The sequence below is a fragment of the Mya arenaria genome, chromosome 15, assembly GCF_026914265.1.
Source record: "Mya arenaria isolate MELC-2E11 chromosome 15, ASM2691426v1".
NCBI classification, from domain to species: domain Eukaryota; kingdom Metazoa; phylum Mollusca; class Bivalvia; order Myida; family Myidae; genus Mya; species Mya arenaria.
Window position 1 is genome coordinate 54,768,081 of NC_069136.1, and position 19,444 is coordinate 54,787,524.

The 19,444-nt window shown below is 35.6% G+C and overlaps 1 protein-coding gene across 3 annotated transcripts in view; it reads left to right on the forward strand.

Annotated features, from left to right (window-relative positions):
* Positions 1 to 19,444, forward strand: part of LOC128219778 (protein ECT2-like) — a 52,526-nt gene that overhangs the window by 1,660 nt on the left and 31,422 nt on the right. The window contains exons 2-6 of one of the 3 annotated variants that reach the window (XM_052927768.1): positions 2,099 to 2,179; positions 5,066 to 5,139; positions 5,680 to 5,859; positions 7,731 to 7,820; positions 8,818 to 8,925. In XM_052927768.1, the coding sequence (XP_052783728.1) occupies positions 2,099 to 2,179; positions 5,066 to 5,139; positions 5,680 to 5,859; positions 7,731 to 7,820; positions 8,818 to 8,925 (533 nt within the window). Of the gene's footprint in view, positions 1 to 2,098; positions 2,180 to 5,065; positions 5,140 to 5,679; positions 5,860 to 6,428; positions 6,539 to 7,730; positions 7,821 to 8,817; positions 8,926 to 19,444 lie in introns of those variants that run through there. The other 2 variants (XM_052927769.1, XM_052927770.1) reach the window with 2 other exon arrangements.

Consider the following 19,444-nt stretch of genomic DNA (forward strand, 5'->3'; position numbering starts at 1 on the left):
TTTTGTAGAATGATAAATTTTTGTCCGCATTAAAAACTTAAATATCTTTCTTTTTATTTTACCTAATGAATAAAACATATTTAAACAAAATAAATATCAATGTTCATATTGCTACTTTAGCATTGTTGATTTTCATAGCCATCGTAGTTGTCGAAAACTGCTGACGTTTTCCGTTCATTTACATAATGGGCGGAGTTATTGATGACATAGAGTTTGACTGCTGCTTACAGACACATCTACTGGTTAGAAACTGATCGATAATTACTTGTCACTTCGGGCTTTAATTAATTTTGACATGTGTTTATATTCATTGATTAAATAAACAACATTCAGCATATGACTTGAGCCCTGAATCGCCGAGCAATTAGATTTTTATCATCGAAAATTTCGGCAAATTCGACTTCACCGTTGTTAAGGCGACTTAGTCGCTCCAGTCGCCTTGAAGGACACATTCTTAAATAATAAGGCTTTGCGTATAAAATAACACGATGCGTTACATGTTTATTAAATGACTTGTGTTTTTTTTAAATCACACATGCAAAAAACGGCAGCCCGGTCGGGCTAGTTTCTGTGGAAAATCGGTAGCCCCAGCTGAAATTTGGTATCCTCGGGCATTCGGGCTACCGCGAATTTCGAACACTGCACCTATACAAATTTATTGCGACCTTTCGATCGTATAACGCAGAGATCAAAGGCGCTATTATGGCACACTGTGTAACAATCAAAACATGTACCCTACTGATTGGCAGTTTGTGCAAGGCTGTATACACACCATCAATCGATAAGCCAGATGTAAAATACAGCGCATCAAATTCCTTACCGTAAACACGCGGATCAAATCTCTGGTAATAAAACCAGTGACAACATGCTCGTAAGCGGAGGTTTAAAAAAAAAATCATTTTTTTTTTTGGAAATTCCGGGGGATTTGCATCTCCCGCCGGGAGACAGGGGGATTGACCGAAATTCCGGGAGATATGGCATGTATGTATTATGTTTCAACATTATTTAAAATAATGTCATTATTCATCGATTATTTATAAAGCTATCATGGGCTGACAATTATCTTAAACATCCCTTAATTACAGCATTTTTAACGGAGACTGACTTCTCTGTATGTACTTGATTAAACAAATGGTACAAAGAAAATTGATTCAAGAGTACATTCAATGAAACCACTCTTCGTTTTTCATTGGACAAAAAAAATCCCTGGCAGATTGACTGTGGTAATCTTGTCAGAAAATTGGGTGTCTCTGGTCACCGTTTGTGTTGGGTCCTGTGTCATGGGTTTCTACCCCATCACCAGGGACACCTTTCCTCCCAATCCCAGGATTACTTGTATAAATTTTAATTAGCACTCAAGAATTAGATAGTCCTAAGTTCTTGCCTAAATGGATTGCCAGTACCATCAAAACAGTTAGCCAGTCTTTTGCTCAGGGTCCAATGTTTGATGCCCAGTCAGTATAGTTCTGTTGAATGATTATTGTATTGTATAAGTAATAAGTATTGGTTATCAACCAGGAATTATTAATGGTTCTTAACAACAGTAGCAAGTCCCCCAACGTTCCCAAGCAATTTGTCAAACTGACACCACCAAAAGTCATTTTTGGTAAAAACTGTAGTGTGTAAGGTAACAACCTGCCACCTGGTTAAAGCACTATGCTACGACCCCACACCTTCTGGGAAGCTCCCAGGTTAACCTTACTGCTGTCAGAAGTAAGTCAAAGAGTGTCTCACAGTCTGGATCAGCCTGAAAGGTTAATGAGGGTGATGTGTGTGGAGAACAAACCATTTGCCTTGTTAGCTTAGTTGGATAGAGTGCCGTGCTAGTGTCCTGGCAGTAGTGTGTTCATGCCCCACACTGAGCACACTTTTTCTCCAAGGCTAACCATACAAGACCTGATCAGGAGTTCAGATCCTTTAATTATTCGGAAATTTAAATGTAATCATACTCTGCAAAATGGTCATCTTAAAAGAACACGTATACATGTAATTAAGGAAAACTACAGTGTTACTGTAATAAAGTAAACAAGCATGACAGCATAGAGGTAATAGAATAATCATAATGATATAATCTTTATTGATACATAATGTCTTTTAGATTATCTGTACTCTCCCACTCGGTCTTTGGCCAACAATTCACGGCATACACGACGTTGTTGTGCAAACTGTCAATACTATGGTACGTTAGCGCTTCATGTAGCCTGCTGAATTTTATAGTATATGTAGCTTATATTATATACAATGTACACATGTAACATCAGTCTGCAAAATAAACACCTGATTGAGACAGGCGAGTTTTCTATTGCACATGAATTTACTAAGGCCATCATTAAAAAAATGTTGGTTTGCGGTGCTCCTACCCACAATTTTTGGGGTGGATAGGTAGGTAGGGATTTTTTTTTTCAGACCACAAATGCAAATCTATATGACCCTCAGTCTGATGTAAGGGGCATGCATATTTTAGATAACAGCACTGAGAATTCAACGACAGAACCATTTTATAATTTTTCAGATACATGGATAAACTTTAATTCTTTCTAGGAAGTCTATTAATAATGGGTCTCCCAAAGTCCTTGCAGGGTTTGCAGATTGGCAGTACAACACGGTGGGTCTGTAGAGCATCAACATCCCGATCTGGTCCAGGTTCCCCGCAGTAGCAGCAGAGATCCTTTAGGCCTGCAACATGCACTAAATTTCTTTCGTGTGAACCTGCCATCAGAATGTCAAATGCATTTGCTGGTTCACACAACATAGGTTCACCTGGGCCAGCTTCTTCACATTTATTGTAACCTATTTTAAGGAACTGTCAAAGTCTGTTAGTATCTTTATCATGCATTAAAAACCTGACAATCACTTGGTTTCGATGATACAATGACTTGGGCATTTTTTTCGAAGTTTTCTACAACATTTTCATCAATACATATCCCATCTGTTGTAATGTCAAATACATTAAACCATGTGTCTGTTTTTCTGAATTTCCGTATGGCATTTTTAACGACCTTTTCTTCGCCAGTGCTTATAATATTTACACTAACACGCGAAATCAGCCCAAAGAAACGAAATGGGAGCAAAAAAAAAAAAATTGAAAAAAAAGGCAGCAGTAGCGATAAAAAAGATTGGGTTGGGGCTAATATCGGTGAGTAGGTCGGAGCACCGCAAACCAACATTTTTTTATCGATGGCCTAATTTGTCTCTCATATGGACATGTGGGTTTGTGTTTAAACAGATGTATAAGTTTTTATGGTAATTTTGCAGACTGTAAGCTTGCTTTAGTTGCTTTAACAGCTATAAACTAATAATACTTTAATAAAAAGTTCCATCCCCCTAGTACAGAAATAGAAGCAGTTTTTGACTCCTTGTGTTAAGGTGATAAATTATTTATGTTTTATTCTTCTCATATCAGATCTCAAAATTTACTCACCTAACATTATCAGACCTTCTATTAACGGCTTATAATTGCTTACAAATGATAAAAACAATCTAATAATTAATTTGATAATTATGAATTAGGAACTATCTACGACATAAAATTGATCAAACTGTCTCAGCATAGGACCATGTGCCTTTGATAAAGAAATATACTTGACTATCATGTGGTCATATTTCCCATTTCATTTTGACTGTGTACATTCCATATTTTAGTATGTTTTAGTATTATTATGTTTTACACAATCATGAGGTCATACTTGACTGTTTACATTTAGTATTTTAATTGGAATGTTTCTCAATTCATTTTGATTTGGTTTATAAGTAGGCTTAATATTTGAATCTGGAGAATCTTACTCGCCTTGGTGAAGGGGTGTTTTTTCGAGGCCTGCATATTAATGTTAGCAATCAATTAATATCCTATGCATAGCACATTTTGTCATTGGCATTTGCTTAAAAAACCTCGTAAAATTCTTCAAACCTATGAGCTTTAAGCCACCAAGACGCTGTGCCCTGGACCTGCATAGCACCATTTTTCATTGTCATTTGCTTTAAAAAGCTCTTAAAATACTTCAAACCATGAGCTTTAACCCACTAAGACACTGTGCCCTGGACCTGCAAATAGACCTGACTTGGCCCCCTGGACTCCTTACATTCATTTGCAGGATGTTTGCTTAAAGCCATTCTAACCCTTGATTTACTTCCCACTTATGAAAAGATGCAATACGTTCAAATCTTAAATTTCTTGCTAGACGAATCATGCATGATTTAATACTTCAGTAGAAGTGACAAAAAGTGTAGATATTCTTGGTTTTGTTTGTTTCTCGGGATTGAGCCATGTTTTTAAGTGGGTAGCGGAAAAAAGGGCCCATTGTATCTACATGTGTAGCTGTGAAGATGTTAACTGGAGTAAAACTTTTGACCAAAAAAAATTGAAACATTTTTAATTGAAGTTGTTTAAGGTTTCATCTACCAGATATATAAGATTGTATTTATTTTTTTAATACTTTATAAATATAAAAAATATATAGTAAACTTTAAAAAAAAAAAAGGAAACATTTTATTATCTAAAGCTGAAGGGTACACATGCTTGTCTCCATGAGGGCAGATGGGTTAGCTACCAAAAGAGGGCAGGGTTAAGAAACCTCCTTTGACCCTCAGCTTAACCCCTAGCTTCCTGCTTGTGACCTGGTGATGGTTGTTCACATCACGAACACATTCTGTATGGGGATGATATATGGCTGTGGACTAATAGTATGATGTTTGCCCAACAATACGTGGAGATTGGAACTCAATGTATACTCAAGACATCAAAATTGTGTATACACATCATAGCATGCCAGTCATCTAAACTTCATTCCTTTCCTTTAATATTCAGTTATCAAATTATCATGTTTTTTATTATAACAAGGCAATTTAGGAAACCAATTTTTAAAAAGTACTCAAGATAAAAAAGGCTCTACTTTCATTTTTAACTCAGCTTAAATGTAGTTTTACAACATGAGAAATAAATAATACCTGTATTGATTGCTTTTATTGATAAATTTGCATAAATGCAATAAAAGCCATGTACAGAAAATAACCAGTGCTATTCTTATTTGATGAGCAATGTTCAAAGTTGTCTCATTTGGTGTTTCAGATGACAAAGAGGTGCGTGTTATATTGGTCGGGGAGGACTGCCAGCAAAACACGGAACTCAATGATGCCACAAAGGTTTGAACTTAATTATCGAAGGAATATTCCAAAGGAATTAATATTGTTGATTAATTGTGTTACACTTTCCACTTTTTGTCTTACGTAGCGAATATTTGGAAACGCTGACATAAAATGTTATTTGACGTTTTCCCATTTTTTCCATGCGCAGAAAATGAGTTAATTTTTCTTGGTGGACTGAAGGTTGATATTTGACTTTTCAAGGTTTTTTCATGGCCTAATGCTTTCTCCTAAAGGTGGCTTCTTTTGGCTAGTAAGACATAATTACCTGATCTGCCTCCTTGTTTACTACTGTTAGAAAGTTACTGACTGCGGCATTCAGTTTCTTTGTGAAGATAAGGTCTGGAAGTTGAACATCATATGAACAGTTACCATGCTTGTATTTTTCGTCTTTTCTAAAGCAACGCTATTTTTCCTCTATCAATGGGCCTGGCCACCATTCCCCTCAGAGTGGAATATAACGCTGATATTGGTTAGTTGAATTGGAAATTTTATGCCTTAACTTTTTGACGTGTCTCTCATCATAGAATACCTTTGCAGGAACTGGAGTACGAGATAGTGACATCCGATACCGGCAATGAATATGTGGCTGATGCAGTAGAATATGACAGCGTGTTCGTCTTGACCGATTTTAAGGGTGAGGCGTTCGAAAATCTTCGGAAGGCCGATGTCAGGATTGTGGGACCTCCAGTCATTATAATATGTGCTAAAGAAAAACAGGTAAGGTTGGAAGACCGAGATTATGATATATGCAGTGCTCCACATAAAATTCTTCATTGAATTGAAATACTCACTCAATTTTCTTGTAATTGGGTATTCAGGCTTTTAAATTGGGTAAGCTATTTTTTCCTCATTGGATGATGTGTTAAAAGAGCTTATTTTATCAAAAGCAATTTGCAAGGTATGACTGAGGATAGTTCTGCACACATATATGCATTAATTACTATAATTCAGTGGAGAAAAGGTTGATAGGCCTCTATATGTGGAAGGTATGTTCAAAAAAGAAACTGGTGGGACTAAAATTAGAATTTTACAGGTGTGATATTACCATTCCAGTTAATATTACTTCCAAAACAGTTAAATATTTTGATTGAATTGCCAATTTATTCAAGCCCTAAGCATGAATCTTTATTCCTCTATTTCAATATACACAATACGGGTAATTTAAAATCTATGATAAACTTATATAGTGAAAATCTATGCCGAGTTGTGATGTAAATTTTCTGCAGCTCGAAGCTGCTTGGATCAATAAATGTTCAGACACTTGATAACATACATGGTTGGTACAATGGATGCTCATCATCAAGCTCCAATATGATTTATTAAACAGATTTTGTAATGTTTCCTTTGGTATGATTCTAGTCAAGGGCCTTGGATGATTGTAATTCAACACTCATGGGTAAGTGATTGGTAAAATTTGTTTTAAAAAAAACTGTGCTGGACATATGCTACATTGGTACAAGTACATCATTTGCGTTAACAATTATATTGTGTGAATTTTGTTCTCTTGAAAATAATCAATGGAATGGGTTTGATAACAGATGGATCATTATTAATTAACAATCATTGAAAAAGATAATTTGATTACCTGAAAGGGTAAAGAAAGGCGGTAGATTATCCTGCCTTCCATATTGGACGCTTCAGAAAAAGAAAGTCTACTCAAATTGACAATTTCACTGTTAACATACAATATTATAAACATGTGGCAGGCAATCCCAACTACTGGCGGTCCAGAACTACTGTTGTAACTCACCAACAACTTCCCTCCAACACACCACTGCCACCCAGTCCCTATTTCACTGTTCCCCTATATCATGTTGCTGCTTATCCTGTACATCTTGTGGCCTTAGTATTGCTGCTATAACTCCTCAAACCCTACTCCAACCCACTCCTTATTAAAGAAGTTATTCAACTGTCCATGTAAAGTATCTAACATTATCTAACATTTCAATCAATCCCGTACAACTGGCAGCACCAGTACTGCTGCTGTAACTCCATGACCACAACCGCAGCCCACTCCCTATTTCATTGTTCATGTACAATATCTTGAGTTGAAGGCAATTCTGTACAACTTGAGGCCCCAGTACTGATTCACGACCACTAACCTACCCTAGCCAACTCCCTACTTCATTGTTCATGTACACTATCTTCTGTTGCAGGCAATCCCTTACAATTTGAGGTGTTGTAAGTCCTGGACCAATACCCTACCTCAGCCCACTCCCTACTTCATTGTTCATGTACACTATCTTCTGTTGCAGGCAATCCCTTACAATTTGAGGCCCCAGTACTGGTATTGTAAGTCCTGGACCAATACCCTACCTCAGCCCACTCCCTACTTCATTGTTCATGTACACTATCTTCTGTTGCAGGCAATCCCTTACAATTTGAGGCCCCAGTACTGGTATTGTAAGTCCTGGACCAATACCCTACCTCAGCCCACTCCCTACTTCATTGTTCATGTACACTATCTTCTGTTGCAGGCAATCCCTTACAATTTGAGGCCCCAGTACTGGTATTGTAAGTCCTGGACCAATACCCTACCTCAGCCCACTCCCTACTTCATTGTTCATGTACAATATCTTCTGTTGCAGGCAATCCCGTACAACTCACGACCCCAGTATTGCTGTTCTATGACGGGGCTCAAGGTCTGCTTCACCGGCTTCAAGGAGAAGGGAGATCTGGTTGGTCAATTTATCATTAACACTTAAAATATTTCCCAATCAATATCAATGAATGAAATTGTCGATTTTTGGCAGATTGTAATTTAGTAATTTTACAGGGGTGTACAAATGTAAACATGCCTTTCATGTCCAATGATGCCTTTTATGTCCAATGCTGAGAATTATATTTATGGACAAGCAAATTGGTGTGGATAACTTACCTAGATGGGCAATCGCAAAAAGCCTCCTTTATACATTAATGCATTTAAGGGATGCTAACGAATTTCAATTATTTTCATTTTTCTTTAATGACATTGATTTTTAATGTAAATGGGGGAATTCAGAGGCTAATTTGGGGGAAAATCAGGGACTGTCGTGTGTAACGGCTACGACAAAAAATGTTAAAAGGCCCATGCTATTACGATGGCGAAACATATTTTGGTAATTAAATATTCGATCGAAAGAATTACCGAATATTCGAATATCGATTTTGCCATTCGTTTGCATCCCTAATACATTTAAATGAGCATATGCTCTGCAGCAATTTTTAGCCTTTTTTTTTAACGAAATTTAAGAAATAATCTACTTTGGGGAAAATACAAAATCATACCAAAATAGCTATTAATAAAATCGCAAATAAAAATGTTTATAATTTTTTATCCATACATTATGCTGTAAATAAGCTGGTCTTGTAAAGTCTTGTTTATTTGTCAAGAATTTTTTTCTTCTTTATTCATTCATGGAATCTGCATTTATCAAATTGGGACAATGTTGTGAATTTTGGGGAAAAACATGCTATTTCACAAGGGGAAACAACCTTAAGATGGCAATAAATTGCACCAAGAAAACATGCACTTGTTTGACTTTTTGAATCATTTTGCTATCAGATGTGTCTGCTTTTTCTTTTTTTCTTGTTTCTTTGCTTTTTTTCTTCAGAAGCTATTCATAGAATGGAGCTGAATTTTGTTCCAGATAAACCCAAGTTTCTTAGTATATGTCTTGCTCTCTCTCCTTGTAGAGCCACTATGTGGATCTGGTCCACTACATGGGAGGCAATGTACGACGTGACTTCAAGTCAACCATCACCCACCTCGTGGCAAACTCCACAGACGGGGAGAAGTATGAGGTAAATGACGAGGTTTATATATAGTTTTTATGAAAGTGCCATTTGTCGCTTACCTAATTTCCCCGACTATAAGGCGATCCGCTTATAACACAAACTCCAAACTTTTCCCATGAAATCTGCTATTTTGTCTAGACTCGTTTATAAGTCGTGGTCGATTTTTAAAGCAAATCCAGCACTTGAATTTCACCAAGTCTGTGATAATGTTCACGCTAAACAGTCAATTATCAACTAAATTTCTTCATCTGCTTGAAGAAAAGGGCCGATTTAATGTCTACTGTGAACGCTAGTGTGGAGGCAGGTTAATAATAGAACAAGGTTACGCGGTTAAGGATTCATTTTAAGTATCATTTTTTCATACAGCCAAAGGTGCATTCATGTTTGTAGTAAACTCATATACATAAGGGTGAATTTTTTCATTCAAATATTTTAATTACCGTATTTTCTCGACTATAAGACGGGGAAATTGGGTCCCGATTTTTACCCCCAAAGTAGGGGACCCGTCTTATAAGCGAGTCGATAAAATATTAAAAAAAAGATTCAAGTCAAAATCAGTTAAATTTTACATAGGGTATTCGTCTATCCAGTCTATCGTCTGCTGATACAAGTATGGGGCAATTAAGTAAACAACAACACGAAATCTCTTCACCGCGCGTGCTCTGACGTCACACAGTGTACCGTTATATCTGCATTTTTTCTCATGGCGCGTGTCAGTATAATTAGTATGACAGATATATCAAATCAATAAATTGGAATGTTAATATGATGTAGGTACCTAACTGTCAATTTGATTAAGCAAACAAATGACAATGCGAATATGAATCCTTTATGTTCGTCGCCAATCAAGGGACAATATTGCCTAAAGCATTATTGCTAAACAAACACCTATTCATGCCTCGGCTTTTCGCAGTTATGTTATTGAAGCCATTTATTTTGCCGAAGAACTTCATTGGTGTCTTCAATAAAAAATAAACTAAAACAAACATATGTTGTTATTAATTAATTATTACAATTTCGATAAGTAACGACCTGTCCTGCAAACGTATGTACTCATTTTTAACCTACCTCCAAATAGAGAGCTCACAGTTGCCCGCCATTTTCTTTGAGTAAAACAAAAACAGTTGCCGCGAAAGTCGATAATTGTCCGTTGAGCTTGAACATTTTTACACATTAGGAAGAATTTTAGCATTTTAGATTTGCTTAAAAATTGACCCCGTCTTATAAGCGAGTCGAAACAAAAAGCACCAGATTTCATAGGCAAAGTTAGGGGGCCGTCTTATAAGCGAATCGCCTTATAGTCGAGAAAATACGGTATAAAGGCAGCAAAATGAGTCTCCTGCGATAAACAACATGTTTGGACCGGTAACAAGTGTTTGCCAATTAGAAGATATATATCCTTTCCGCTACCATAGCCGCCTAATGCAGACCCAAAATTCGGGTGTCCCCATTACCTCTATCATACACCGGCGAACTACCACAGCAGTGTAAACCGTACTCAAATTTTCGGCTTCTGATTACCGCTATCGTACAGCGTGGGAATACCGCTTATTTTTATAATCTTGTACATGTTTTGCTAAAAGCAGAGACTTAAATCTCCCGATTAAAATGCGTTAGCAATTAGGTAAAATGTTTATCAATTTCGAAACAGTATAAATTTATAACACAATTAAAGAAATTAATTACAAACATTATATATAGTACATAAAATTATATAACATAACACCCTTATAAATCAAGTTTGCATTTCACGAATTAGTGACATATACATTATCCCTAATTATTATACCCCCCAAAACAAAGTATACTGGAATTGGGTTGTCCGTCTGTCTGTCCGTCTGTCCGTCCGTTTTTTTTTTGTCCGGGATTCATCTTTGTCGTTATTGAACAAATCTTTTTCAAACTTTCAGATATTAATGGCCATGATGTAAACTTGCGCCTCTGTGAAATTGGTACGGGTCACATGACCCTGACCAGAGTTATCTCCCCTTGATGTGTTAAAGTAGGCAAAATAAGCCCTGTCCGGGATTCATCTTTGTTATTATTCAACAAATCTTTATCAAACTTTCAGAAATTAATGGCCATGTTGTAAACTTTCGCCTCTGTGAATTTGGTACAGGTCACATGACCCTGACTGGAGTTATCTCCCCTTGATGTGTTAAAGTAGGCAAAATAAGCCCTGTCCGGGATTCATCTTTGTTATTATTCAACAAATCTTTATCAAACTTTCAGAAATTAATGGCCATGTTGTAAACTTTCGCCTCTGTGAATTTGGTACAGGTCACATGACCCTGACTGGAGTTATCTCCCCTTGTAGGCAAAATTAGCTTTGTCCGGCCTAACTCCAGGGCAAACAACCTAGACATGGAGGGGTGGGGGGTATTCGTTAGCCTATGGCTTACAGTTCTAGTTAGGTAATGTTCTAGTGAAAATGTACATTTTTCCTTTTACTTAAACCCTTTGATAGACACATTAATATAATAAAATGCATTTTATTGGTTTTATTATGTAACGGCAATTAAAATATTCACTTATTAATATATATGACATTTCGGCATAACTACGCTCTGGTTGACTTCGGAAAAATACAAAACTCTCATTAATACACTACGGATATGATGAATTTTGAACAAATGTAGGAACAACCGTAGACGTGTGTTGTAGTAATTTGATTGAAGACAATCATCAGTAGGTAAATGCACATGCAAAACAGCGCAATGGTAATCCTGTGATATGTAGGTTGTGGTATTTTTCATCTTCGGTATTGGCTACTTTTGAATGTTTATAAAACTACTATAGGCGAGTTTTGTATATAGGAATTACTTTTTTGAACAATTTGTTAAGTACATAAAGGATAATATTATGCATTAATACACTCTGGTAGTTCTAGTACAAACATTTCAGGTATATGTATTTCAAAATTGCCGGAGACGTTTAATGTTATGATCAGTCTTGGAATTATACCACGTGTGCATGCATAGATACACTATGGCAGTTTTAACTTTTGTAGTAACTCGATATTTATGTCTGTTGTTTTCCTCATAAATACACTACGGCTATTATTTGATATTTCTCAAACAGCAATTTTGTACTACAGTTGTAGAAAAAGGTTTTCCAAAATATTTCAAAAGTATAATGCTTAAAAAGATGTTTGTAAGGCAACGTTGCGAAATGTTTTTATTATTTCAATCATATTATGCATGTGTGTGCTTGAATCGGAGTAAATTGAAAAATCCACATAAACACTCTCTGGAATGCCATGTGTGGCTAAACCATGTATGTATAAATGCGCTATTTTAGCTGTGCTTAATTTTAATGCACACATCACATTATCACAGTTTTCCAGGCACGTGTCATTTTATGTAAAATTCAGTAATAAAACAAAAAGTGAAAATTATGATTTAAGAAGTGGTGTAACAATGTTTGTGTCTCTAGTTCATTGTTGTTTGGGTCCTTGACGTGTACACCTTAACAGGGCCTATTTTTACTGTTCAATTAATGGAATTGTCCCTGTAGTATTCATTATATTATACATATTTTTGTTTATTTTAGTATTTATACATGCATAGAGCGATTACAAAACAATATGTTTTTCATCAAATAAATCAGAAAGGAATTAAAATAACAATTCTCTATCATGATATTTTACAAACATGTTCATTCATTTCCTATATAAATGTATACTTATAGGACTAAAATCCAAATACGGATTCACAATTCATTCATACATCAAGGTTATAAAATGTATAGATCAATTATATACATCATAGGAACTTGAGGAATACATAGGGATAAAATTAAACACGACGAAAATCAATAATGAAAATACTTTTTCTCCAATCAACAAAGAACACATGTACATAATTATATAATAGAAAAACATAGACCAAAACATAAATCAAAGAATTTGGCTGTAACTATTATATTGCTAAAAATATCGCAAGATTTGTCACGGGAAACAACACCAGTATAATCACAGCATGCGATTAACGAAACGGCAACAGAGTCTCGTGGAGTTTCTGGTGCAATGCAATACCATCGGTCTGTAAAAAGAAATCACATATTGATGAATATTTGTTATAAAGACACGTTGTTAGCGACAATTGCACTGTATATGTGTAATTTCGAAAAATATGTCCTCATTTTAAGCTTGAAATGTTTAATTCTATAAAAAAAACATTAAAACAAACATTATTCGTCCCTTCAGGAACAAAATGTTGACACCTGAACAACATTTTCTTATGATTATTTCATCAATACTATATTGAAAATTTATTTTAATACATGATTGATCTAAACGGCGCTTTCTTGTACTAGACTCTGAATTTCAAGATGTGCCATTAAACAGTAGAAATAATTTAATGTATGCATTTTCATGAACTTCAGAGGCCATTCATTGTTTCGATTTAAGGGTCATTTCAAACTGCAATTATATAAAAAACATATATTATTGAAAATGTTTAGGATACATGAGTTGTTGTTTTCCATTCCTCTGTGTTTCTGGAGCCATAGTCTTGTTGGACTTGACCTCCATTCGGCCTTTCCTAGAGGTAATGCCACGATACGAAATAAAACATTCCCTTAAATAAAAGAACATTTCATTTGAGTTTTATTTTATAAACATTAGAATTATACTCATGCAAGCTGACTCTGCACTGCACATTGCCAAAGAGGTCAAGTTAAAATATGTCGCTTGTTTGTTTGGATTTCCTTATACGTGTGCTATTCCCGCCGATAAGTTGTTCTGCAACCTAAAAACAGAAACATAAAACACTAAACAGCTGATTGATTTTAAAAGATGTTATTCATGTTTCATTTTGGTGGTACATGCAACGATCAATATGTTATTAAACCTGATTATGGTTACTATTTAACATTCTACAGCATGTTTGTAATATACTGTAAAAAAGTATTACCATTCTCTCAAACAGCTTATAGGTAGCCGGAGGGTTGAAGCTTTATACATGATGAATCACAAGCGAGATGTACACGGCAAACCACACACATTAGGTCCACAAATAAGCACTTTGTGTTGGTACACTGTAAATGTTCACTGTCTACAACACGCATGTTCTTTTTTAATTATAAAATAACTTTGATGCATGTTTTTCCCACTTTCCTTTTGCATTTACTTCTTCCGCCAAAACCTTGTTCTGTCGGCTATTTATTATAGGATTGAAATATGTCATCGGGTTGCACACATGTTTTGATTATTCCCATGCAGTGGACATAAGCTTCCGGTCCGCAATATTTCATGCCATGTGTTCCCCTCTGCTGAGCATCCTAACTTTGCCATCTCTTTTCGTGGACTGATTTTGCGATTGACCAATATGTCCTTCCGGTGTTTAATGCGTGACACGAAAGTATAGATTTTTTCCAAACGCCAGAGGAACTGATGTTTTAAACTTGTCGGCAAATACAACATGATCATCTTCTCTTCAGTTCTCTACAACTGTTTGAGTCAACCCTACTTCTAACTTTCGACTTAAGTACGCCTGGTAATTCCTAAGATGCCCCATGACACACGAAGCACCAACGATTCTTGAATGGTGACCGTGACATTTGATCATTGTTTCAACGACAGATATGTATTGATGCATGTTGTATTAAGTAATGCTCCTTTCCCATACAACATTCATAACAGGGGTCACTGTGGTTCCAACCTTGATGCGACCTTGTGATATTTGTCCGGTTGGTTTATTGTCTATTGCAGTGGTTTTCATGGCAACTGTGACAGCTATTTTGTAATGGATGTTCTGTTGATACATTTGCAGTCACTATGGTTTCCATGATAACTTTAAAGCGATCACGTAATAGATGTCCGGTTGGATTTATAAGAAAGTTGTAGCATATATGTCAACAGTTTTAAAAGGAAGCGTAACTAGCGTTAAATGACCTTTAAAGGCAACGTCGCCTTTGAAATGGGTTGTGTTATGTTGATTACGTATTATGTTAATACAGGAAATACCGCTGCGTAGTTTTGCATACTTCAAGATTCAAGAACGCTACCAAAGTGCACTTAAGTGACTGATTTAGTTTAATTCAAACATGAAATGTCTACCTTATCGAAGTTAACACACAGTCCGTAAAACAAATATCACAGTAATACCACTGCGCAGTTTTGCTCATTTCTTAAATTTAACAGTGATACCACAGCGTACTTCTGATACAAGAGGAAAAGCATAAGAATGCGGTTTTATTAAAGCAAATTTACAAATACCAGAGGCGAATAATGTTGAATGACGTTTTTTAAAGAAATACCGTTGCTTATTTTTGCATGGTTATTATATTTGAAAGAAATTCCGTAGTGTAGTAACTGTTTCTAAGACAAAGTACCATAGCATATTAATGCTGTTTTTAAAGTTCACAATCCTTCTTATTTTAATGAAAAACGTACCACAAATTTGTGGAAAATGTGCATTTTGCGGCTGTGGAACTGGACGTTCCTACTTTTTCGGTACGTTTCAGTTGTCTACAGTATTCCTACAGTAAAACAGTAGCGGTAACCAGCACCCTTGAAAAATTGGTCTGCATTAGGCGGCTACGGTAGCGCGTCGATGTACGGTAGCGGTACTCGAAAGGATATAGGGAGTTCATCGTAGCGAAACAAAGCAGATAGTCGTCTTAATCTGATGGGTGTGATTGTGTCACTTTTATTGGGGTGTCATCAACAGACAATAAATCAGTCAGTCAGATACCGTATGTTGAATATTCCTGATTCTGACTCTATTCTTTCTGAATTTCTTATAGACTCCCTATAAGACGGGCCCCCTACTTTAAGGTTAAAAATTGGGACCAAATTTCCCGTCTTAAAGTCGAGGAAACACAGTACACAGGCATTACTTTTCCCTAGGTTTTATGAAAGAAACTAAATTTTTCCTACTTATTTCTGGAAAAGGCCTGCTATCCCTACTTTTTTCTGAATATAGTTAAAAAAATAATCATTCCCTGAAATTCCTTCAGAATGCAGGAAACGCAGCACTCAATTTCCATGACCCCTTCTAGCGAGCCAGTTACTTTCAGATTTCGGCCAGTTCAACAAAAACCTTTCTTGAAAGCTGAATAATATGTACATCAAAATTGCTGAAAAGGCTCTGTAGTAAGTTAATTGCTTTGAAAAGGTGAGTAAAGAGCCCCACTAGCTGCCCTGAAAATTCCCTACTGTTTTCTATTTATCTATTTTCGTTTTAGTTATATGTCACCTGAAAGTCTGTTTATGTAAAAAATAATGTCCTGCATTGCTTTCAAGCTTTTCTCCCAAATATTAAAGTTCAAGAATCTGAAACATTGCTCCAGTATTGTGCAACTGTTATGACTAAATTTAAGATAATTTGATTCTAAAACTTGTCAAATCCACTCTAGTGCATTTTCAAAATGTTCATTTTAACTTAATTTAAGACATATAGACAATTAGGCCTTTAAATGTTACTTTGACACCAGGTTAAGTAGTTTAAACTCTTTGTTCTTACAATGACCCCATTTTGGAAGTTATAGCAAATTTCTAGGTTGTCATAAACTGTCAAACTTTCGTTTATATAGTACCGTAATTCACCTAAGAGTTCGGACACTCTAAATATTCGGACACCCATAATTATTTTCCAAAATAATTTATTTTGCGTACCTAATTTTCGGACACCCAAAGGACATCAATCATAACTTTCACAGTTGCCAAGTTTCACAGACGAAGATTATTGATTTTTATCTTTACAATGCCTGGCTAGATTCCCTAACCGTATACACCACTGTGACAAGTTAATTAGTTACTACCCATCCTAAATGATTTTATTGCCTGTTGAAAAGGAAGTGTGATATATTTATTGGAGGATTAAAGAAACAACAAGGGCAATCAAGGGATTAAGAAAACATAGACATGACATGTTTATAAAATGATCTGCCAATAAACTTTCAAACTTGTACCACACTTACAGACTGTAAGAATCAATAATCGTACAGTTATACATTAATCCTGCATAGCAATGTCCATGCTCTCCACGAGATCCTCGTGGGTATAACTGTAAGTTATGTGACGTCACACAGTGTGACTCTTTGATCTAAAGCCGATAGAATGTGTTTATTCAGTTCAATGCATGTATAAAATGGTGTTTTAATTAACTTGATGAAGGATTTACACTTATAGGCGTAATAAATAAGTTTATGACCATTGATTACTACGGATAAATTAATAAGTGGTACAATGCAAACATGAAGAAAAAAGGCAGGTTAAACAAACATGTAAATAACATGTAAAAATGGTAATTTTCTGTGTTTTCGTACAGCGAAAAAAATAATTAATTTAAGGTGTCCGAACTCTTAGGTGAATTACGGTATGTGTTTCGTTACGTACCGACTGGGGAAATGCAATTATTTTTAACCAGGTTTTCACAGGCGGCGTCAAACTCACCTATGAAACTGAATAACTTAAGTAAGGGTTGACATATCTTAACCAAACTTGGTCTATAGAAAGAGTTTATTGGTACCTTTCATGGGATTGTGTTTGGGGTCCCTAGGGTCAAGGTCACTGTTACTAAAAATAGAAAAACGGTTGAAACTGAATAACTTTAGTTAGGGATGACATATCTTGACTAAACTTGGTCTATAGGAAGAGTTTGTGGAGACCTTTCATGGGATTGCGTTTGGGGTCAAGGTCCCTGTTACTAAAAATAGAAAAATGGTTCATAATGAATATCTTTAGTTAGGGTTCAAGGCTTTTTCACCTTCTTTGCTAGGGGCCTAAATTAGGCTACTTCACAATTGGGAAAAATTGCATATTTTCCCAATTTCCAGATATATTTTTTCACAATTCCCAGATGTTTTTCCCAAAAAAGAAGATCTTACTTCCAAAATTTACAATAAAATTTTATTTTGTTTGAGCAAATTATTATTTTTATTTTTTAAGTTAACATAAGAAGAATGCTGTATAATTTAAACGTTATTTGAGAACCAATAAGTCCATATATTGTTATCAATTCTTTCCCTCGATTTAGAATCAACTCTATGAAGATTTAAACTAATCTCTCTCCCTCTCTCTTCATTGCGTCATATTAAAAAGCGAATTCAAAAACGTGATTTCTCCCACAATAAGATCTACATGTGTATCAATTGGAAGTCCATACATTTTAGACCTTTCAAGCTTGACCCGGTGGAGTGTTTGTACACATTTCATATTAAAAAGGTCATAATTGAAAAAAATCAGCTAGAAGTAGACTCACATGAAAGATATGAGCCTGATTTTTTGTAACATTAGTTCCTAGTTTCATATGGATACCTTGACATGGGTTTAAAGGTGTCTTCAATCCTCATTTGTGGAATTTCCCATTTTGAGGTGTTTACACATTTAAATTTCCCAATTTGCAGAATTTCACACGTGTAAATTTCCCAAAATGAAAAGGCTAGGCCTCTTCACAATTTTTGGTGAAAAAGCCCTGGGGTTGACATATCTTGACCAAACTTGGTCTATAGGGAGAGTTTATGGATACTTTCATGGGATTGCGTTTTGGGGTCCCTAGATTCAAGGTCAAGGTCACTGTTACTAAAAATAGAAAAACAGTTGAAACTGAATAATTTTAGACAGGGTCTACATATCTTTACCAAACCAAGTATAAGGGAAGAGTTTATGGATACCTTTCATGGGAATGTGTTTGGGGTCCCTAGATTCAAGGTCAAGGTCACTGTTACTAAAAATCGAAAAACAGTTGAAACTGAATAATTTTAGACAGGGTCTACATATCTTTACCAAACCAAGTATAAGGGAAGAGTTTATGGATACCTTTCATGGGAATGTGTTTGGGGTCCCTAGATTCAAGGTCAAGGTCACTGTTACTAAAAATAGAAAAATGGTTGAAACTGAATAACTTAAGTTAGGGTTGACCAAACTTGGATTAAAGGAAGAGTTTATGGATACCTTTCAATGGATTGCATTTGGGATCCCTAGGGTCAAGGTCACTGTTACTACAAATAGAAAAACAGACACAGGGTGAAGTTCTTCTGTCAATCATTAAAAACCTGCTTTCGTCGCATTGCGGCGTTTCTTGTCATAGTATATATAGATAGGTGTCTTTTTTTCGCTAATTTGGACTTCATAACAGTAAATTTGCTTCTGTAGGCAGGTGGCATAATTTAAAAGTGCCTCCCTCCCTCCCCCTTGGAATAGCCCTTAGTATGTATAAACCAAAATAAGGGTTAAATTTCAGACAGTTGCGTTATAATTTAGTATAATAGGTGTCTTTTTTCGCTAATTTGGACTTCATAACAGTAAATTTGCTTCTGTAGGCAGGTGGCATAATTTAAAAGTGCCTCCCCCCCTCCCCCTTGGAATAGCCCTTAGTATGTATAAACCAAAATAAGGGTTAAATTTCAGACAGTTGCGTTATAATTTATTTTGGTAAATACATACTAATGTAATAACCTTTTGCTAATTAGAGGATACATTGTGTATACAGGTCCAGTCTTTTTTTTTAAATTGACCCATTCACCTGGTTTAAATCAATAACAGCTGACTTCTGATATACCAAATAAAGTATGAATA